The sequence below is a fragment of the Coturnix japonica genome, chromosome 5 (genome assembly GCF_054131305.1).
Source record: "Coturnix japonica strain WE chromosome 5, WE-NBRP24, whole genome shotgun sequence".
In the NCBI taxonomy this organism is placed as follows: domain Eukaryota; kingdom Metazoa; phylum Chordata; class Aves; order Galliformes; family Phasianidae; genus Coturnix; species Coturnix japonica.
In genome coordinates this window covers 2860624-2882024 of record NC_140667.1, presented here as the reverse complement: position 1 = coordinate 2882024, position 21401 = coordinate 2860624, and the positions used below count along the sequence as shown (strand labels likewise).

General features: G+C 47.0%; 2 protein-coding genes and 1 long non-coding RNA gene across 5 annotated transcripts; 2 read left to right on the top strand and 1 right to left on the bottom strand.

Annotated features, from left to right (window-relative positions):
• The first annotated feature begins 110 nt into the window (after nucleotides 1-110).
• Nucleotides 111-3159, top strand: CCDC32 (coiled-coil domain containing 32). 2 transcript variants are annotated; one of them, XR_014946894.1, is made up of 4 exons: nucleotides 111-140; nucleotides 224-461; nucleotides 1043-1881; nucleotides 1917-3159. XR_014946894.1 is itself a non-coding variant. In XM_015863322.3 (4 exons), the coding sequence occupies exons 2-4, from the start codon at nucleotides 230-232 to the stop codon at nucleotides 2160-2162; spliced, it is 528 nt and encodes a 175-aa protein (XP_015718808.2). In that variant the 5' UTR covers nucleotides 111-140; nucleotides 224-229; the 3' UTR covers nucleotides 2163-3159. The 2 variants fall into 2 exon arrangements, 1 of the variants encoding a protein (XP_015718808.2); XM_015863322.3 differs by having other exon boundaries at nucleotides 1043-1199; nucleotides 2024-3159.
• A 2690-nt stretch (nucleotides 3160-5849) lies between these two features.
• On the top strand, nucleotides 5850-9766 carry LOC107314216 (prolactin-releasing peptide receptor-like). 2 transcript variants are annotated; one of them, XM_032445089.2, is made up of 3 exons: nucleotides 5850-6406; nucleotides 6657-6753; nucleotides 7271-9766. In XM_032445089.2, exon 3 carries the CDS (start codon nucleotides 7312-7314, stop codon nucleotides 8395-8397), a length of 1086 nt encoding a protein of 361 aa, XP_032300980.1. In that variant the 5' UTR covers nucleotides 5850-6406; nucleotides 6657-6753; nucleotides 7271-7311; the 3' UTR covers nucleotides 8398-9766. The 2 variants fall into 2 exon arrangements, with proteins under 2 accessions (XP_032300980.1, XP_085405971.1); XM_085549845.1 differs by having other exon boundaries at nucleotides 5875-6406; nucleotides 7636-9766.
• Nucleotides 9767-12412: 2646 nt separating this feature from the next.
• On the bottom strand, nucleotides 12413-19647 carry LOC116653513 (uncharacterized). The gene is made up of 2 exons (XR_004307538.2): nucleotides 19209-19647; nucleotides 12413-15812 (listed from the first exon to the last, which is right to left on the bottom strand). It is a non-coding gene; the product is annotated as an uncharacterized LOC116653513 (long non-coding RNA).
• Between the last annotated feature and the right edge of the window lie 1754 nt (nucleotides 19648-21401).

The window sequence follows — 21401 nt, the reverse complement described above, 5'->3', positions numbered from 1 at the left end:
GGTTAAAATCAGAGTGCCGGAGCGTGGTGATTGGCTGAGCTCAGATGCCAATCGACGCTCTGCCGGAAGTCGGCGCTGCTTCCTGTGTTGGAGCGGCCTGTACAAGCGCGTCCCGGAAGGCAGCGGTGACAGGAGTCGAGGTAGCGGGGACAGTGCGGCCTAACAGCGGCCCCTCGGCGGGTGCTGAGAGTCACTGAGTCGCTTTTACTTGTCCCTCCTACAGGCCTTCATGATGAGAACGATTGAGAGCATCGACTCCGAGGTTACCAGACCCAGCGAGGACCTGTGGGCTGAGATCTGCTCGTGTCTGCCCCACCCGGAGCAGAAGGATGTGAGCGAGGCCTTCACCGACTCGTTCCTGGAGTCCTACAGCAATGGAGGAGGCAATGGGGGCCCTGCACAGCCAAACCCGAAGCCCTGGGCACCCCTACACGACTCAGAGGTGTATTTAGCATCCCTGGGTAAGGCTTTGTGCAGGCTGAGGTGTCTGCTGATAACTGTGCTATCAGAGAGGGTGGTGCTCACGTCTCTGGTTGGGTTTTCCAGCTCCACACTCATTTAGTGCAAGTGCATTAGTGGAACTGATGAATACAGCTGGAGCTTGTCATAGAATCCAATGGCTGAGCTTGCAAGAGACCTAAGGCCCATCCAGTGTTGCCATCCATCAGATCAAGACTTGGGGCTTAACTGAGATGTCTGATCCCATCTCCATCCATCACGCCATCCACAGCCTCTTCGTGCAGCTTGTGTCAGGGCCCCACCACCTCTTAGGAAGAATCTCTTCCTAACATCTAACTTACATCTCCCTTCTTTTAGCTCATTTAGTTTAAAGCCGTTCCTCCTGGTCCTATCACTATAAGACTGTGTCAAAAGTCTGTGTAAAAGGATAATACTGCTGTGCTCACTGCAGGTTTTTTTCCCCCTCAGTTTGGGCATTATTTGGGTTTCTTATGACAGTTAATGTGAGTTCTATTCCGTGCCAATTTGCATGGAAACTATAAGCGTGCAATGAAATAAAGAGCCCTAATTTGCCTCTTCACAGAGAGAAGGTTGATGAGAATTAAAGGTTTGTCTCAAGAGGTGACCTCCAAGGACATGCTGCGTACTCTGTCACAAGCCAAGAAGGAATGCTGGGACAGGTTCCTCCAGGAGAAGTTTGAGTCTGAGCTTTACATAGAGGGACACGAATCTGATGAGAGGTAATAAGCAGGATAATAAGGGATTGGTACAACTTGCAATAGGACATTGTGACAGAAAGTCTCACTGCAATTTGTCTGGTCTGACATGGTTTTTCTGGACAACTTTGATAAGGCCAGTTGGGTCACACTAGAGGGAAACAAACAGGGAATGTCTTAATGGGTCTCAAATTCCCTTTGCTTTTAACAATGAACTTCAGACCATTTCCTGCATTTATGTGAGGGCCTAGACAAGAACTGCTTCAGAAACAAGTAGGATTTGAAGCTCTTTCCAGGGTTGGTATCAGACCTGAGATTTGATTTCATGAGTGGTTCTCAGTTCAGTGCCCCTCTTACACTGCTTCCTCTCTCACCCATCTATAAAAGTATAGATGATGTATGAATTAAGATGAGAGTCCCTTCCTAGTCTGCTAAAGCAATCTGTGTTCTCAATTACTTATAATAGTCTCTATATCTCTCTTTTTTGAGCTGACATTTTTCATGATTGCTTCTATTTGGGGAAAAAAAGAAAAGAAAAAGATTCTTTTTCTCTTTTAAAGAAAATCTACTTAAGCTCATTTTGGAGTTCAAGTATGAAAAATAGTTTGTGTTTTAAGTTTTAATCAGCATTTAGATGAAGACAGAGTAGGTCTTTTCCACGAGACCAGCTATTGTGAATTTGGCTGGAGGAGATTTAAGTACATTAGTATTCTGCAGTATTATTAACATTCAAGGATGTAGGTGTATTGCCTGTGTTTCCCCCTTAACCTTTCTTCTGTCAGTCTAAATCATATCTTGTGACACTTTATTACTGTCTTGTCTTTTGCTGTGTCTTTGCTTTCCCTCAGCACGCTGGAGCATCTAAAGCGATGGCTGCAACCTGATAAAGTGGCCATCAATACTGAGGAGGTACAGTGCCTCATCCCTCCGGAATCACAGGCAGAGAAACAGGAGACTGAAGAAGAACGTCCAGCTGCTGAGCAGTGAGATATACAGCAGCCATGGCTCAGAGCTGCCTCATGTCCAACCCTGATGAAGCTGTGTGCAGCAACAGTAATGATAGGAAGAGGGTGGGGGGTAAGTAATGAGTGCCAGTTGTTGGTCATTTAAAGACAACGAGATGTTCAACACCAAAACAGCGCTGGACCTCCAAGGATATCGACTGGTGTTTGTTGTGGACAAGCGTGGAACAGAATATGCTGAACTTCAACCCTTTTTTGATGTAGTCCCAGTGTGTAGCAAGCAAATTGTTCTGGCATGAATGTGAATTGTTTGTAATTCATCAGGAGCTGTATTGAACTGTAGGGGAAAAAAAAAAACCAACCCAGCAGTCGTTTAGAAGCATCAAAAAAGATAATGGTCTAGAAGAGAACAGATCAAGCAAGCCACTCAATCAGTTTTTGTTCTTGTCTTGTAACTTCTTTATTTCTTAACTTAGTCCTTTTTCTTTCTTTCTTACAAAGTCTGTTGTTTGTTTTATCAGACTTCACTATTAATGGGTTGGATCTGAGCTTTACCCAGAGGAGGACAGAGGTTGTTCACCTGTCTAAATGTGGAATCCTAAGGAAGCTGTCACATAAATTGATCACAGCATTGAGATTGTAGCAACAGAAGGCTTGGTATCATTCTTCTCCTTGTAATGTTTCCTCTAAGAATGTCCCATTGATTGGCCATCCCAGCTCTGTTTCAGAGTGGACTGGAGGAAGAATATTTAATTGTTGGTCATTTTGTACCTGTTCTCATTTCCTTCAGCCTCTGGAGAGGGTCAGGTGAGATCCTGTATCAGGAAAACAAAGAGTGATAACTGAGAGGCTGCAAATAGCTCGTTTTCATCACAAATGAGCACAAAATTACCTATGTTAAAACATTCTAGCATATCTGTGTGTGTGTACATGTATATATAGAGTTCGTTCTGTTTAACTCTACAGAGGGTTGTTTCCCGTTTTAAGTCAATAAAAGAATCTGTAGTCATGTGTAAGACCAATGCTTCTTTAAGCTGTGCTTTGTCTTGGCATTGACGCTACAGGTCGATAGAGGGAAGCAGTGTACGTCTTCTGTCTGATAAAGCTCTCTCTATGGAATGCGGAGGGGTAGTTCTAGTAGCTTAAGCACATTAGATTGTACATTATGTACGAAATTACATTTTAAAAAGGAGCTTATCATGTCCATTGTTCCCTGTCTCTGTTCAGTTATAAATGCTCTGTTGTTTTATTCACTGCTGCCTGTTATTCTACTGCTGCTGCTTCATTGTCACGACTGGGTGTTTGCCCACACCACTTAGCTTTAAAGTCCCAGATCCACGTCATCTGGCTCTGCAGTGTCACATCATCTCTACCCACCTGCTTTGGCATGGCCAAGAGAGCTGGTGGAGGACAGTGCGGTATGTTTTTGTTACATTATCATGCTGAACACTGGTTAGGAAGAAACACAAGTTCTCTGCTGGTGGCTGTTGATTGATAATGTCAGCACAAGACAGTAAATGAGGTCCTGAAGCGGTGCCTTTTCAGCAGAGACTTAGACCTGCCAAAACAAAAGTGGTTATAGATTGGCATTTAATTGGAGACCACATCCACAGCAAGCAGTGGATCCAGTCCCATCAGTCTGCTCTTTGTCTGACTCAGTCTGACTCAATGGGGATGTAAACACTAGGAGGGGAAAATAAAGCAATCTATCAGCCTATGGACAAATGAGTTTAAGGATTCCATAAGTACACAAACTATCTAGTTTTAAACTTCTACCACATATAAATATTGACACCTGAGTAGTCAAATCCTTTATTGCTCAAGGAAAGAGACAACATCCACTGAATTCACTACACTACAGTGGTTAGAAGAGCACACGCTGGGAGCTGTCAGATAAACCAGCCCTTGGAGATACTGACCTGAAGGCAGTCAGATTTGGGATTGATCTATACTTAAAAACTCACATACTTTAAGACTGCTTCTTACCATACAGCTTAAAGCTGAGAATAGACGGATAAGGTGTGATGTGTGCATTTGTCAGTGCTGTGTGTGGTTTTGCCAGTGAGAACATTAATTGGAGCTGTCATGTAATAGGAAAAGAAAGCTGTTGAGCTCCCAGTCAAACAAACCCTCACTGTTATGAGCAACATTTCCACTAAGGATTGTTTTTTTCCCCTTACACAGCAACACCTGCCTTCATATTGGTGGCAGTAATTCATACACTGGGAAGCACTGTGTCAAACATGGATTGTCATTGTTAGGGTGTGAGGAACAACTATATGGACAACACTATGTAGGTACTAAAGATTAGGTCAGAGAAAGTTCTTCCAGGGGAAGGACGTGTGGGGTGAAGCCTTGGCAAGCGCGGGGTGGATGTGTCCATCCCAGCCAGCAGCAATTCATTACTTTCTATTATGTTGAAGCTGCATCTCTAATCTAAAATGATCTTTTAAGAGCCTCCTGCTTTCCTTATCAGAATGTTCTGCACTTTAAAATTAGCAGCCGCTCCCAGCCAGGCTATAGAATCAGAGATTATTTTCTTCCAGCTGAGTATTTGGTGGGGATGAGTGCCCTTCTTTACAGCCAGCTTTTAGCCATTTTCAATAGGGCCGATCCATGTTCATCAGATAGAGGCAAATTAACAGCCTTCTCCCACCAGAAGTCCTAATTTTGTTGAACTCCTTCTAGGACTGCTCAGAGAATTTCCATCCCTGCTAAAAAGACATTTCTAGCAGCTGATGATGATGATGTTTAATTTCCCCTTACTTAAATAAGGCATGAAGATGAAAAGGTCTTTAATAAGAAATCAGAGAGGGAGCTGATGGGCAGTGAGCACATCAATGACCCAGACACCCAACCATGTTAAACAAACAGCTCTGATACCCTGTGCTTCCTAATTGTGGAGTGCACAGGGATCAGTGTGACATTCCATAATCTACTCTAAGTGATCAAAACCATTGGAGACCCACTGAGGTTTTGGCTGAACTCCCACATATTTTCTGCTTTTAGTCCAATTGGGGAGGGTTCTCAAATCAACCTCATCTGCAAACAGGATTTGAGTCCAAAGCCACAAATACAAATCCCCTTGGCCAACTCTTCCTGCCATTCCCAAGAGAAATCAGTCAAGTTACTTGGATCTTCTGAGTCTTGGATCTTCTGACCAACCTAAACTTGCTGCTGAAATCACTTGGCAGCACAGAGACTGGTGTCTGTGTAATGAGGTGATTCTGGAGCGTATTTGGAGCTCCCTAAAACCTCCTCCTTGCTGGTCCATCGATATGGGATCCCCATGCTGCAAGAAACCAAAGCTCACAGCCACCAATCAGCCCCAGCCAAACATCATCTGTCATCCCATGGCTATAATCACCCAATAGCCACGCTCAACCAATGGCTTCCTTCACCCCACAGCTGGGCCATACTCACCATATGGCTGTTCTTTCCCTGTGACTAGGCAACCCTCACCCCACAGTTGAGTGTCCATCACCCCATGGTTGGATGTCCATTGGTTCATGGCTGGGTGTTTACTGACCCCTGGTTGGGCATCCACTGACCTGTGGCTGGGCCACCCTTATCCCATGGCTGCCCTTATCTCATAACTGTGCCATCCTTACTCTGTAGTTGGATATCCATCCTCCAACAGCAATCTGCACCCCATGGCTATGCATTCATCACCCCACGGCCACCCTCTGTCCCAGACTGGGCTACAGTCACCCCATAGCTGCCCTTGCTCTACATCTGGACCATCCTCACACCATGGTTGGGTTTTGGGTGTCCATCCCCTGATATTTGATTGTCCATCGACCTACAGTTTGGCACAACAGGACCACACACACCCCAGGTTTGAGTGTCCTTTATCCCAGAGCTGGGCATTCATCCCCCCCCTCCCACAGCCACCCTCATCATCCTCACCCTCAGTCAGGGCATCCAAGGAGCTTCACATGGTCCCTGTGCCCACACTCTTTGTTCTCCTCCAACTCAGTGAAGAGACCTCACTGCAGAACAGCGGGACAAACACGACCATCCCCACACATAGCAGCAATACCCACCCTGCGGGTGGGAACGCCACGCTCCTCCCCAGCTTTTAATCACGGCGCTCAGGCATCACAGCGACAATAAGGAGTGAGAGCGAGGATCGCAGCAACCAGAGGACTTGTGGTGAGCAACAGCTGGTGAATGAGATGCATTTCCCCATCCTTTTGAAACAATCAGCGAGCAGAGGGATCTTGGAGCTCTCTCAAAGCCAGGCAAGCTCCGGGCTGATTACGGGTGGTGAGTGTGCTCCGCAAAGGGAGTCCTGCTTCCTTAAGGGAACAATATATATATATATGTATATATTGATGCTGGGTGCTACTTTAATTATTACACAAAGCAGAAAACTATGATATCTCTCACTAAACTCTGGGAGTTAACCAGTAAGGGGCATGGAGGCTGTTCAGCGAGGGGAACAAAAAGGTAATTGTGACAGCGTGGGGTCCCACAAGTAATTCTGCTTTTCTTTTGCTTTTTCCTGCACTTTCAGCCAAAATAGATGTGTCCCCTGTTCTGCTGCTGTTAGGAGCCCTGTGGCTGTGCTGGGGACAGCTTACACACGCTCTGAGGAGGAACGAGTGCTGCAGGTAATGAGCCAAAAGTGGTAGGGAAAGAGAGGGAGGGAGGACAGGGACTGGAGCCAACGGGATGCTGAGCTGGTTCAGTGATGAGAAGGCAGCGCACGGGTTTTCCTCTGGAAAGCATTGTGGAGAAGTAAATATCCAAGGGGATGAAATAATGGGAAGGGAAAAGTTGGGCGGGCTGGGATGTGTTAAAGCCTCCTGCCCATCTCTGTGGCTGGAGGCAGGGAACCAGGCTGACAGGGAGACACTGAGAGCAGGAAGAAATGCAGGTGCCTTTATTTCCCTGCTGCTGCCAGCTCAGATTACTTTCAATCCTGGATCCCCAGCTGCTTTCCCCAGCAGGCAGCTCATAGCAGCAGCAGGGCTGTTCAATTAACCACTTCCTAGCCACGCTCCCTGCTTTTTTCCACAACAAAGCCTTGGTGTCCAACTACAGGGACCTAAACCTTGCAGAACTAGGCACTGGGGACTGGTCTTTCTGCCCAGAAGCACAACCACAGTGAGTCTCTCTCCTCTTCAGGGCCAAGCCTTGTTGAGCCCCTGCTTTGCTGAGCCCTTGTCATGGCACAGATCCCCAATGACTCCTGGCAGAACACCTCAGCCCCTCTCTTCACAGGCCTTGACCTCTTGCTGGAGCTTAAGCCGCTCTTCATCCCTCTCTACACCACCCTGGTGGCTGTGGCGTGCACGGGGAACCTCTTCCTCATCCTCCTCATCGCTCTCACCAAGAAGCTGCACTGCACCACCAATTTCCTCATTGGCAACCTGGCGGCAGCCGACTTTGTCATGTGCCTGGCCTGCGTCCCTCTGACCGTCTCCTATGCCTTCGAGGTGCGGGGTTGGCTCTTCGGGATGTTCATGTGCTACTTTGTCACCCTGATGCAGGCCACCACCGTGTTCGTCTCAGTGCTGTCCCTCACTGCCATCTCCATTGACCGCTACATCGTCGTGGCCTACCCCATCCACAGGAGGATAAGCCGCAAGTCCTGCGTCTGCATCGTGGCCTGCATCTGGCTTCTCTCCATCCTGGCCTCTGTTCCCACCTCGCTGCACACTCAGTACTTGGATCTCAATGCCATCGGCCATGACATGATCATCTGCGAGGAGTTTTGGAAGCACAAGGAGAGGGAGAGGCTGCTGTACTCGTGTCTGATGCTCCTCTTGTCCTACATGCTCCCGCTGCTGGCAGTGTCGGTCTCCTTCTGTGCCATCTCCTACCACCTGCAGAGGAGGAACATCCCAGGAGCTGCTTACCCATGCCAAGAGAAATGGAGCAAAACCAAGCAGAAGACCTTCCGGGTGCTCACCATCTCTGTGGTTTGCTTTGCTGTCTGCTGGCTGCCCCTCCAGGTGGTCAACTTCATCAGAGACATTGATGAGGAGTTCACCATCCTGGACAAGAGATACGTCAACGTCATCCAGGTCTCGTGCCACCTGATTGCCATGAGCTCTGCCTGCTACAACCCCTTCATCTACGCCTCCCTCCATGACAAGTTCCGCTTCCACCTCAGCAGTTACTTCTACCGCAAGAAGAAGAGTTCTGGCATTGTATCCTACAAAGCTTCTCGGTTCAACACTTGTTCCACGCTGGCAGATGCCCCAGCTGGTCTCTCAGATAAGATAGCTTTACAAGCCAGGTTCTCTTAGTTGAACTTCCCCTACAGGCTTTCTCTTGGGCCTGGATGTAGACTCTTGTGCTTGGCAAGGAGAGCAAGCACCATGGAACCAAGTGATGGGATGTCTGTCCTCAAGTAGCAGCTCTTCTGAGCAGCTTAAGGACATTTTATTCCTTGATTTACCTGCTAGCCCCCACAGAGATGCAATGGGCCCTGTGGGTGTTTCTACCTGGTCTGACTCAAGAACCAGTGTCAATGAAACAGCTTTCACTTGCCTTGTTGACACAGAACACTGTACATATATCTGCACCGATGACTAGGTGTATAATTGGTGTGATGTAGTGTTCCATAAGCCTGTTTTCAGAATTGCCTACACACACACTGACACGGTCAAAATTTGCCTTAGTGTGAGAGTTTGCTTTGTGTGCAAGGAGAAATGTTCACACTGTACCACTGGCTGTGCAGCAAGGCTGGGTGTGGGGTATATACACACCCTAGATCTCCAATCACAGCTGACTATGCTGGGGGGCTGTATTTGCAGCACAAAGACATCTCCTTGTGGCACATATAGGGGTTGGTAAGATATTGGGTGCATTTAAAGAAGTCTTCGGAGAACACCCTATCATTTTGTAGAATAAAGATTGTTCCTAAGCAACAGATAGCATTTTTCTGCCTCTGGAGGAACACCGGCTCTCCCAGGCAGCACTCAAAGTGCTGTCCATTTTTTCGTTTAAATTGCAGTCCATGGATGAAAGGACATTATACTTTCAGAAGTGTGTGTTCTGCCAGCTAGCATGCAGGGCACACTGTCACAGCTTGTGTTGAATGTGGGGACATTTCCATTGTCTACTTGCCTTTCTGAGTATCCTCATCTGTATAACCTCATCTGATAGTCCCAGTTTCTCCAAGCCAGAAGCATGCAGCCAAACAAGACAAGGCAGGCAGAGCTCAAGGGAATGGAGTAGGTGATAAGGAAGATAAGTTGTGTGCTTGCTGAGGAAGACGTCCTCAATCTCCACTCAGAGTGGTTTAAGATGGTATATATTCCTCTTGGGCGGAGGTGGGAATCCTGCTCATGGGCTACTCTGACCCCAGAACTGCTAAATAAATTGTGGGTTATACTCTGGTGTCCCCAGATGCTGATTGGACCTTAAGAGCCTCAGGTAACAACCTGCTGTTGGCTCACCTTGCTGCTGAGACCTTCATGGGTTCCAGTGGCCGTTCTGGAACAGGAGACAGACATCCATCAAACACAACACAGCTCACTTTGTTGGCTTCTTGCAGCTTTCTTCTGGCTACAGAGGGTTGTACTTAGGACTGAGGCTGAAGTATTTGCACTGGAGGAGCAAAGCCCAGGTCACTGCTCATCCCTCCTGCTAATAAAGGCTTAAAAAAGCTCAGGCTGTGTGTTTGTATTGATTTGAACCCAAAAGATAAGACCTACAGCCACTCCCCCTGTGAGCAATTTGATCTCATCCCAGGAAAATAATCAATCTGGAAGTGTTTATCCATCACTGCCATGGGCAGCTGCTGAGAGACTAGTTGGCAACCAGGGCTGGAACTCCGAGGTTTTCAGGGAAGCTTTGCTATGACACAGCTCTGCAGTTCCTTTCTTTCTTTTATTTCCAGGGAAATGACTCACAATCACTAACTCACTTGGGCTTCTCACTACAGCAGTGCCCATACCCCAGATCCACCTAAAATATTGCAATGGCAAATAATGGGTCTCGTTAGCCACTTCACACTGCTCAGATTTGGGTTGCAGTTGGATGGATGGATAGGTGGATGGATGGATGGATGGATGGATGGATGGATGGATGGATGGATGGATGGATGGATGGATGGATGGATGGATGGGTGGATGGATGGAGGGGTGGATGGAGGGGTGGATGGATGGATGGATGGATGGATGGATGGATGGATGGATGGATGGATGGATGGGTGGATGGAGGGGTGGATGGATGGATGGATGGATGGATGGATGGATGGATGGATGGATGGATGGATGGATGGGTGGATGGATGGATGGATGGATGGGTGGATGGATGGGTGGATGGATGGGTGGATGGAGGGGTGGATGGATGGGTGGATGGATGGATGGATGGATGGATGGATGGATGGATGGATGGATGGGTGGATGGGTGGGTGGGTGGATGGATGGATGGATGGATGGATGGATGGATGGATGGATGGATGGATGGATGGATGGATGGATGGGTGGGTGGATGGGTGGATGGGTGGATGGATGAGTGGATGAGTGGATGGATGGATGGATGGATGGATGGATGGATGGATGGATGGATGGATGGATGGATGGACGGACTGAGAGTTGTGTTCATGTTCTCCAGGCAGTGAGCACTGCTTTGCTCCTCTGAGCTTTTAGTAATGCTGCAACCACAGTTCCCCTGCTCAGCACACTGAGCACTGCCTATGAGTCAACACCCAAAGCCAAGTCCAACCACGTGAGTGCTCAGGATGCTGGATAGTTTTTCTAGAGCTGAAGTGCTGCTTGATCCTGTTGTACTTGGTGGGCAACATCAAACAACACAAATAGAAATACAAATAGGCCCTTTCATCTTGGATTTTCAGACTGTGCAGCAAAGCTCATTGCAAGCAGAGGTGTTCTCTATGCCAGGGATTGCTTTGTTTTACTGCATGGGTTGAGAGTTTTGTGCTGCTCCAGGGGAGGGATGGAAAAAAAACACACTCAAATTCCTAAAAATGCGAACAAGCCAATAACAACTTAAAAATCCCTACAGAGTTGCTGCAGAAGTGAGCTAAAACAGCCAGGGATGTATTTCTCCCACCTTGTAATAGATGCTAGCCCTTGAGTACCATGGGGCTTGCATGTGCTTTGGGTTTGAAATAAGTGAGGCATCCCAAACAATAGACACCTGTCCTCATTAGGAGCAATGCTTCGTGCCAGCTGGATGTCCCCAGGAGAGAAGAAGGGAGAATGTGCTCCACCTGCCTTGGCTTGCAGATCTGCTCCTCGCTAAACACCGCGCGGAAATCCCCAAATCCCTGTTTCACTTACAAGCAGAACGAAACCTTTCTGCGACCTTTCCACCTCATTACGTGCCGTGAGAACTGAGGAGAGGGAGGATTTTCTCCCCTGTGCTCAGCTCAGCCTCTGCACAGCTCTGCTGCCCTGTTGTTCAGATGTCAAAATCCAGCTAGCAAAGCCTGGCTATGGGCAATTTGATTTCCTCTCTTGTCACAACGAGCACATAAAGAAGAGACCATTTCATTACACTGGGGTCAAGTTTGGAGTCCTACGGTTGACAGACCTGCACCCAAAAGCCACAGCAAATACTCCAAGTCAAAGAGGGATGCCATTCTGAGAGGGATGCCAACTGCTCTTGCTGTTGCACGTGTTTTGAGGCCGGATGAAGCTTTTCCAGACATTACACAGATTATTTTCCCCTGTGGGATGAAGTGGTCTGGAGAATATTATCAGTGCGTGGTGTTGAAAAGTGCTCAGGGCTTTACAAGGAAGGTTCTCCTCCTGCTTAGTCTCACAGCAAACAAAAGCCATAAGGCAAATCTTTTTGACCTTTGGCTAAAGATGCAGGGAAGAGAAACCAAAAAAAAATGAGAACGCATGCAATGTGAAGTCTTAAATAAGCAAATTCAGTCCAGCATCAGCTCTTGTTTCCTTATCCTATTGCTCTGGAAAGCTGTAGGGACTTCTCCCTCTTTAACTCCTAGCCAGCTGGAAGGGGAGACACAGCTGGGACACGCTGTAGCTGCTGCTGACCCAGTGATTTCAATTATGTTTCCCTTGAACACAACAGGATAGAAACACAAAAAAAGGAGCAAGACCAGCAATGAGAGCAGATGTAGGTTCTGGTTCAGCAATGTGCAAAGACCCAGGAGGAAGGGGCTAAGGAACAGAAGGATTTCCTACAGAGGTGGGATTGTGGGAATGGGTAGGAATGATGACTTTTGTGTGTCAGTGGCATAGGTTTGATCTGCTAAGGGTTGAATTAGAGGCACTTACTGAATGGGCAGATTTGATAGATTCAAGCAGCAAACAGACAAGGTTGAGGTTGTGTCTCTGAGTCTATTAAATGGAAAGAATGGGGCAGTATCACAGCTCCTCTTTCCCACAGAGTTCATCTGCACTTCCCACTATTTTGTTCCACTTAGCTTAATTGACCTAAAAGGATGGCATTTTTGCATCTTGCCTTGGGCTATCAGTCCTCCCTCCAACCAATGGTACCATAGGAAATCACAGTCTGTTACCCAGCATCAATCCTTTCTTTCTTAATTTCCTCCCATCACAAGCTCTATTACCTCACTCTTAATTAAAACTCCCCGAACCATCAAACTGTCCTCATTAGCTCCTTTGTCATTATTTTTTTCCTCTCAGCTTTAGATTAAGGGTTTTAAAGGTGTAGAGGAGGGCAGCTTTGAAAGGGGAGCCTCACCACCCATGGGGTGGCCCACAGCAGGTCTGCTTCTCCTTACTCTCATTCTCCCCCCTTTCAATCTCTCCCTCCTCTCTGGGATGTTTTGTTCATCTCCCAGAATTACATGCAGGAAATGGGAAAGCACTGTTTTGTAAGGATGAGCTAAAACCTGAGTGTCTTCTGAGAATACATTCAGAATCACTCCACAAATCCAGTCATCACAGCCTCTGATTTAAAGGAATTGGTTCGAATAAATAAGAACACAATTCGCTCACTTAATGAAAGTAAATTAGATAAAATATGTTTGAAGGATGACTCTGTGCTGCTTTCCTCAACAAGATCCTCTTCGCTTGCTCTACCAGGAACTGGCAGCTATAAATGGGGTAACTTTATTGAACCACTCTCTGTAATGAAGATTTTTGCTGGATATTCTGCATAAGCTTGTTTTCTCCTTGAAACCTCTTTTGTCAGCTGAAATATGGCTCAGAACCCAATGCTTTTGCCAGCTTGGTATTGCTCTTGGTCCCAGCAACAACCCGCCATTATCCTTCCTGTTGCCAGGAGCTGAAGATGGTGAATTATCCAAAATATAGACAGCTAAGAGGTTTATTTTTAATTAGTATGAGAGTCTTGAATGCAGGGTATAACCTTTGGGACAAAGGTTCAACAGCAGCCCTCTACAACCATCCACATGTTGCTGAAATGTTTTACCAGGTTCAACTAATGAAGAGGCCCAGGTTGGGGTCTGTGCACATTGCAGATGTCCAATTGATTCTTCATTGCATGCATCTGAGCCACAAACAATTTCCATTTCTGCCTTTTTAATGCCTTTTTAACTGTCAAGATTAGGTAACAGGTGATTTGTTTTTCAGCCGAGGAAGGAATTTTTGATTTCTGAGGTTGTCCTCAAAACATCCCCAAGATGTTTTGATGCTGGCAGGATGGGACCTCAAACAAAAGCTCCTTGGGCTGAAACTCTCACAGCCTTTCCCAACACATCATATAAATACAGGTGTCTAAAGACCTGATTATCTTCTTTGTTGAGATTTGGTGGTCTACAGCACTTTGGTCTGCGATAATATGGCCCAGGAGCACTCAAGACCACTTGGTTTCAGTTGACTTGGAAACTGGTAATTCTGTGGTTACATGGATTGCCATGTCCCTTTGCCTTATGTGATCCTCTTTAAATTGATTATAGCTTGTGATTTTGATAGTCCAGGCTATTTTGAGCTTATCTGTTCTTGTCCTTCTTACTCACCCTCAACCTCCTCTCCATCTGTACTGACAGGGTAGCTTCTTCCTTACTGTCGAGTGTCCAGGATGTTGACGCAACCCAGACCCAGTTCTTTGAGGGCATCTCCAAGGACCACCCCACCCCTTTTCCTCCAGTGCAGCCTCTTTTGGAAGAGGAAGATACTATTTGTTACAGCACCACTCTTTAGAAAGCACTTGGAATATTGTCATTTCAAAGAGCTTGCATACATGCAAGGTATTACTGCCATTACTTGAGAAACCATTCAGTCTTCTCCCACAGCAGCAAATGATGAAATGCTTTCCCCTTCCTTTCAAAATAAATCGAGATGGAGCATTATTTATAAAGGTACATGAAAGACTGACGATTCCTTTTTCATATCTACTGAATCTCCTCTTGGAAATTTCCTCCTTTGTCTTCCAATCAGTCAAAGCAAATAAAATTAGCCTGATAATTTTCCATTCCTTTTTACCTTGCTATCTTCATTCTGTCTTGATGTCATCAGCGGTGATTGCAATTGACAGCCATTAAAAGAGAATCCTCCTCTGCTCAACTGTGGTCATCAGATAAATTTTGGTCATGGAGGAACTGGGCATAGCAAATGTTGGTTTGTTTTCTTATTATCTTTTCCTGGTTCATTGGGAATCACATCGGGAACAAGAGAACTTCCAGCCACAGCTGGAGGCAAAAAGTAACGAGGGAATTAGGAAAAGTCATAGAAGGTTTGGAGGACAGAGGGGGTCATTGGAACATTTTGGGGCCCAGGTTGAAGTATCACCTTTCTCCTTCACTCAAAACCAGTGTCTGCAATAGCAACCTCACTTTGCCCCCCATTAACAACAGTGGGAGAACTGGTGTTCAGGCAGGAGGTCAGAAGGCACTGAGACAGTGAGGCAATGGGATGGTTGAAGCAGTGTGTGCACACTTTGAAGTGATGAGATGCCCCAGAAGGGCAGCAGATACCCATGTACACCTCCATCTCTCCTGTCTCTTCAGCTTGGGCTGGAACCCAAAGACCTAAAAGAAAATGCCATACATTTCCTAGTGATACTAAAGTCCCAGAAGAAGTGGAGAAGCAAGACAGCCCTTCACACTTCAGCCTGTATGAGAAGCAGTTAAGGATGGGGAAAAGGTGGGAGGGCTAACGAGATGCTCTGATAATTTTGCTCAACATGAATGTGGACTGTCCACATTTTGTTCTGGCTCAAAGTATCTCTCTGGTTAACATGGGTGCAGCCAGACTCCCAGAGGTTTACTTGTTCCTGCAGCACCGGGAATAGTGGAGGTGAGAAATTTCTACTGAAATCAGGAATAATGGCTTCCAACTAAAGATGAATCACCTCCTGTGATGCTGGTTAGGCAAGGATGAACATGGCCAACCTTAATTCTCAGTGGTCCGGTCCTAGATGCTATGAGCAATACACTGATTTTGCAATATCTTTTCCCCAATACATTTCAACTTGGAAACAGCATCCAGTACAGGTAAAGAGGGAAGTGAGACCTCTAAACAATAACTCCTTGCTTCTCTTTATGGTCCTTTGCACTCTTTGAAGGTCCTAAGCAGGAGGTTCAGGCAGTGAAAGGGTTGAAGCTTCCAGGAGATCACCCCGTAACGAAGGCAGCTGGCCCCATTTCAATTTAACTTGACATCATCAGCCAAATTGGCGTGGAACTGTTTCAGGCTGTCAAGCTCCTCTTCCAGCAATTTGTTCCCTACTGGAGCCTATGGGACTTGGCAGACCTGAGTGCTTCTTCTACAGGAATCAGGAGTCATTTACCCTGTGGGAAAACAAAACAAAGCAGAAAAAAAAAAAAACAACTATGACTCATTCATTTTGGTACAGGATGCAGAAGAAAAGTGATCCTGCTCAAAAGATGCTAACTCTGCTTTTTTCCTTCCCTTAGCTGCCACATAACTGCTCAAATGTTCCTTTGGGAACCACCAGTTTAGGAGTTCATGTGTGTTAAACACCAACAGAGCAAGAACTAAACCATAATAGCAACTCCCAGTGGGGCCCAGTGCCCCAGTAAAGCCACCAGATAACAGCTGGGAAGGAAAGGGGACCTTGAAATACTGGGACAGACAATGCATGGGACGACCAGATACAACCACATACAAACCTTAATGACTCATTGTTCCTGTTTTAATCATCCAAGAGATGGTCATAAACCAGCTACACCAAACACAGCATCACCCATGGCTGTTCATAACTGATGAATCCAGGCAAAGGCTGGCTCCAGGACAACAACAGGCTATAGCAGACAGGCCAAAACTAAAGAATTTGCACTATAGGAGCCTTTTCCCCTCCTGGCTTGTCCCAGTTCATGGTTTTGAAGCCAATTTGCTAAGAAATCTCCCATTTCTTCCCATCCGAAAGTTGAACAGATAATGGAGCCAAATAGGAGGGAAGCATTTTCACATTTAACCACATTGCCTCTTGCTGCCTTCTGTCTAGAACTAATGTCAAGTCTATTTCTGGCAGGGGCTAACAGCCCTGAGATGGCACAGTGAGTCCACCAAGAGCAGCTTGTCTTTGGCGAATCCTTAATGTTGAGCTAAACCTGTGGAAGATACTACCCTAAGAGCATGAAGATTGCCCTTCTGTACCCCACAATGCTGATCTGCTGGAGCAATGTCATCAAATAGCTCAACAGTAGAAACTCTGGTCTTGGCATTTCCACATTTTGCACTCAGAGTGCAAAGAGCTCTTGGTGTCCTCCAAAATCCTCGGGTATCCAGCTCCATCTGAGTCAGGGAGCATCTCAGCATCTCAATATTCACCTTGTTTTTACGCCAGAGAAAGTAATACAACAAACAGCTCACTTTTACTGCTGCCTTTCTACGTGGTTTTGCTCCATCCCACCCCCGCTGCTTCTGCTAGGGATTATAAGCCCTATTTCTGAAGAACTCCGGTAATTATTTTGCTTAACTCAAGCTTATATCTGTTTAACTCACAGTCATGAGCCTGCAATGGTAAATAGGGCTGAAAGCGAGCTCCCCACTGGCAGCACAAGAGGTGACAATTTCTAAAGGGCACAAACACTGTCAGATATCACCTTGTGTTATTGCTGAGCTGAGACCAGCCAAACCCCACTTCCCCCCCTCTACACCAAAAGGGAGATGGGGGGATGCCCTGGATCCCATTGGATCAGGCACACTTAGTGCCTCCACTCCATGACCTGTCAGATCCTTCAGCAGTGGTGAATTACTGGGAGTGATTTATGAGTGGATCCAGTTCCATCCCATTGTGCATTCCCCTGATACCTTCTGCTCCTGAGCTCCGTGCAGGATGAATTTGAGAGCTCACATTTTAATTTCTCTAAGCACAGCAAGGACTTGCTGTGGCAAATGAATGATGATTTCTTAAGCCCCTGTTTACCCTTCATTCAGCTCCCATAGCAGATGGTGAGAAGCTCCTTTGTTATCCTTCACAGTTACCAAATCCTCTCCAAGAAAAAGCTGGCATTTAACAAACTTAATTCTGCATTTTCCCTTGAGCTGGTGACCAAGTCCTGTTCCCAGCAATCTGCATTGCCATCACCCAACACATTGGGTATCCTGGGTCACAAACAAAGGATGGAGCAAGGCTGGGATCTGCCCCTAAAGCCCACAGCTCAGGCATCACTTCCATTGAGGTTTTAACATTCTGAAGAGTGACAAGCAAAGGCTTTTATCAGAGTGGGGATGGAATCACCCTGCTACCCTGTTCTGTTGTATATGGAAGCAATGTTTTGAGGGCAGATCCCACCCCATGCATCCCCCAGTCGTGAGCACAGGCAGGGGGAAATGGTTTCAGCCCATTTTGTCTCATCTTGTGTACTGGCTGCTGATTAGTATAACCATGCTGACAACACGCACTGTGCAGGGTGACTGGCACTAATTTCAGTAAATGAGCACGAGCGCTCTTTTGTTGCCATAAAGGTAAGAGCTACCACAAGCAGTGCTCTGTTGCTATAGGAACCCCCTAAGCCCCTGGGAAATGCCAAACTGCTGGGTTGAAGTTGCTCCTTCTGAGATGGGAATAGGGATTTGGGGTCCCTTTCTTATGAAAGAAATATTGTCCAAGTAGGGTATCAGGGCAATTTCAGGATGCCAAATATAGCAGTGTGGATATTATCCAGCCCCCATCAGCCCTTATGCTAGTTACCCCATCAACTTGCCACACGCTACCTTGAAAGCCTATAGAATCATAGAACATCCCAAGTTGGAAGGACCCCATAAGGATCACTGAATCCAACTCCTGGACCCACAAAGGACCACCTAAAAATCCAACCACGAAGAAGTCAACATGAAGAAGCCCATGAAGTCAACGTGGTCTCTTTCAGAAGATGGGTAATGCAATGCTTAACCTACAGAGCACACATAAGTGTAAGGGTGAATTTTAGCTGCTGGGTGGTCTCACAAAATGTTTTATAAGCAGCAACGTGCCAATGCTGTCCAACATGCTTCAGCGCCAGAATAAAGGGAAATGGGATGCCAGCTCACAGAAGACAACACCGTTTTCTGGGTCTCGATAATTATTTACACATGGGAAGTATTATTGGCAATTAAATGGTTCAGTGGCTCTAAGACATCAGTCTCCTCTTAACATGTTGTGTGCCAGATTGCTTCCTGCCAGCCATGGCTGCAGGGTGGGAAATGCTGTTGAGCCCTATGGGGGCCATGTGGAAGGGAAGGAGCAGCTGGTACTCCTGTCCCCATCTCTTCACATCCCATTAACCCCATTGCAGAGACCTGGGGGTGGGGGGGCAGAGATTTGCCCCAGGGAAGAGCCTGGGTATGGGAAACTCCAGGGCGTAGCTCAAATATCACAGAGATATAAGGAGGGAGTGTTAATGCTGAGAAATGGGAGCTTAAGAGGGGCAGAAAACCCGGGGTTTTATCCCATCGCAGCACTGCAACTGCTGCCAAATTCGCTCTCAGCTCCTGTATCTCTTTGTGAACACACAGCAGGGAAAAGCAACACAAATACGCCCTCCTGCCTAACACAAAGAGCTTGTTTTTTTGCAATGAAACAGATGTTTTCACAGCTGCCCCCCAGCATCCCCACCTCCCTGCTACCAACAGGTTGGCGGTCCCCAAAGTGCTCCTGAGTTCTAAATCAATTCTGCTCCTTTGCTGGCAGAAAAGCAGAGCCCATCATCCTCCTATTTAGCGATTTATGCTTTACTCACCCATTTATAATTCAGTCATCTTAATCAAGCCTATGAAACAGCAGCTCAGTGAGGTTGTGATGGTGGCCATTCATATCGCTGCTGCCCTTTGCATGTTCCAGCTTTCCAGACTCAACATCCTCATCAGGAGAGGCAGAACTTGGCTGAAAGGACCCAGAATCACATGCTGATGGCAGTTACTGTAGGATGAGATGTGATGGCCTTAAGAAATACTCTCTGATATCCAACCGGGACCCCCCACCAGTGCTAATGAAGGCCATCACCTCTCCTATGCTATCTCTCACATGCTTTCATCCACTGCTTTTCACACAGATGCCATACAACAGTAGGATAGAACTGCTGCCTCTCATGCACGGGCAGACATCACCCCTTTGTGCAAAGCCTCTTGTTTATCCTGGCAGCTGCCAAGCACTGGGGCTGCTGGTGTGTGTTTGAAGCCCACGCTCAGTCAGATGCAAATAGCCCCAAGCGCTGCTTCACTTCAGTTGCCAAATATTTTTTCCTGCTATATCAATTGATTCACTCTTTTTGTTTAATCCTTTTCCCCATTGCCCTGCAGACAAAATACATACGCAAATATTGAGTGTCATCACCCCGTGCCTTCTGCACCCTCATAGGAACAGAGCTTATTTACTGCCAGAAGAACCTGGGCTGCCTTACGTTCCTGCTCATGCTCTGGCAAAACTCTATGGGAAGACTTTGGGGTCTGCTCCAGCTTTCCAGCACTCCCAACTTATGAGCTCTACCAGCCAGTCTAAGGGTGAGAGGAGATTTGGGGCCAAAGCAACTGATGATGAAGCCCCCAAATCCACCAGCAGTAGGGCAGAGGGGCTGGGATTGAGCTGCACTGATTTATGGGCTCTGGTCTGGGGAGAAAGAGAGGATTTGGAGGCTCTGGAGTCACACAGTGCTGAGCAGCTGCTCAATCTGCTGATGGAGGTCTCTGGGTTGCAATGAGAAAAAGGAGCAAAACACTCTGGGATTAAGCCATAAAAACCAGCCTGCAGACAGGGATGTGACGGTACGACAAGAGAAAGCACAAGGGAAGTGCTCAGGGTTTACTGCTGCCTGGCTCAGCTCTCTCTCACTAGGAGAACTGGAAATATGACAGCCCTTTTCCCACGGTTCTTCCTCTATTATTCTTTTTAATAGCCTGTGACGCCATGGTTGCATTTACTGAATGGAGCTGTAATAGAAAGCATGCACTGGCAGTGCCGGGGAGGTTGGAAGGAATGGAAAACATCCCTGTCCTGTCTCATTCTCTGGTATGAGATGAGAAAAGCCAGGAGTTAAGGAGGTGGGCTGAGAGCCACTGCAAGGGATCGACCCTACAAAATGCTTCCTGGGGAAATATTCCTCCCTCTGTCGTTGTTGTTTAACCCCTTTTTGTTTGCTTTTAGAGAAGGCTGTACCAGCACATCCTACCTCGCGCAGCCTCCCGCTGGGAGCTGGAAGGGTTGGGTCATTCCCATTGAGAGCTGTGTTAATGCACGGCTTCAGAGCATGGGACCTGCTTGTTTCATTCAGCAAAACCAGGACTCCATTCAGGAAAGCAAAGTCATAAAAACGACGTCTTTGCTCTCAAATCCCTTCCATGTGTCTACATCAGGGTTGTAGCTGCTGGAGCGAGCAGCTGCTGAAGTCGGTCTTGTTTCTCAACAAAATGGCTCATCCATCAGCAGAGCTCTTGGCCAAAATCTGCCCTGGAGCCATTTTATTGGAAGGATTGGAAGGAAATCCAAAGAATTCTTCTCTGAGGAGTTGAATCAGACCCAGTCCCTGCGCTGCCCCACGCCTGACCTGCCCAACACTGCTTCTCCAAATCCCTTTCCAATGCTGATTAAAAGCCCTTCGCTACGGGACGTGATGCAATCCTAACCAAGAGCCTTCCATGGGGCTGCACTGATACCTCCTGCTGCGAGCAAGGAGCTCATTAAGAGCTGGGAAGGCAGGCACTCCTCCAGCATCCAGCCGGGACTGCTCACAGCTCAGAGCCAGCCATCCCCATGCACAGACCCATCCACTCATCCCCATTAAACACTCTGCTTCTGCCATTTAGTAGGGAGAAAGGCAGAGCTCTTACACTTCTGCTCTTTCCTAATTGTCTCATCTGGCCACTGAAACCCAAACGCTAATCAACAATGCTCAGCAGGCCATCAGGACTGGCTGTGAAGGAAAGGCGGGCATGATTAC

Bases quoted from the DNA above. Each gene is read 5' to 3' on its own strand.
- CCDC32 (XM_015863322.3), top strand. From the start codon at position 230: ATGATGAGAACGATTGAGAGCATCGACTCCGAGGTTACCAGACCCAGC. The intron at 462-1,042 runs GTAAGGCTTTGT...GCCTCTTCACAG, and splicing joins GGTGTATTTAGCATCCCTGG to AGAGAAGGTTGATGAGAATT. The intron at 1,200-2,023 runs GTAATAAGCAGG...GCTTTCCCTCAG, and splicing joins GGACACGAATCTGATGAGAG to CACGCTGGAGCATCTAAAGC.
- LOC107314216 (XM_032445089.2), top strand. From the start codon at position 7,312: ATGGCACAGATCCCCAATGACTCCTGGCAGAACACCTCAGCCCCTCTC.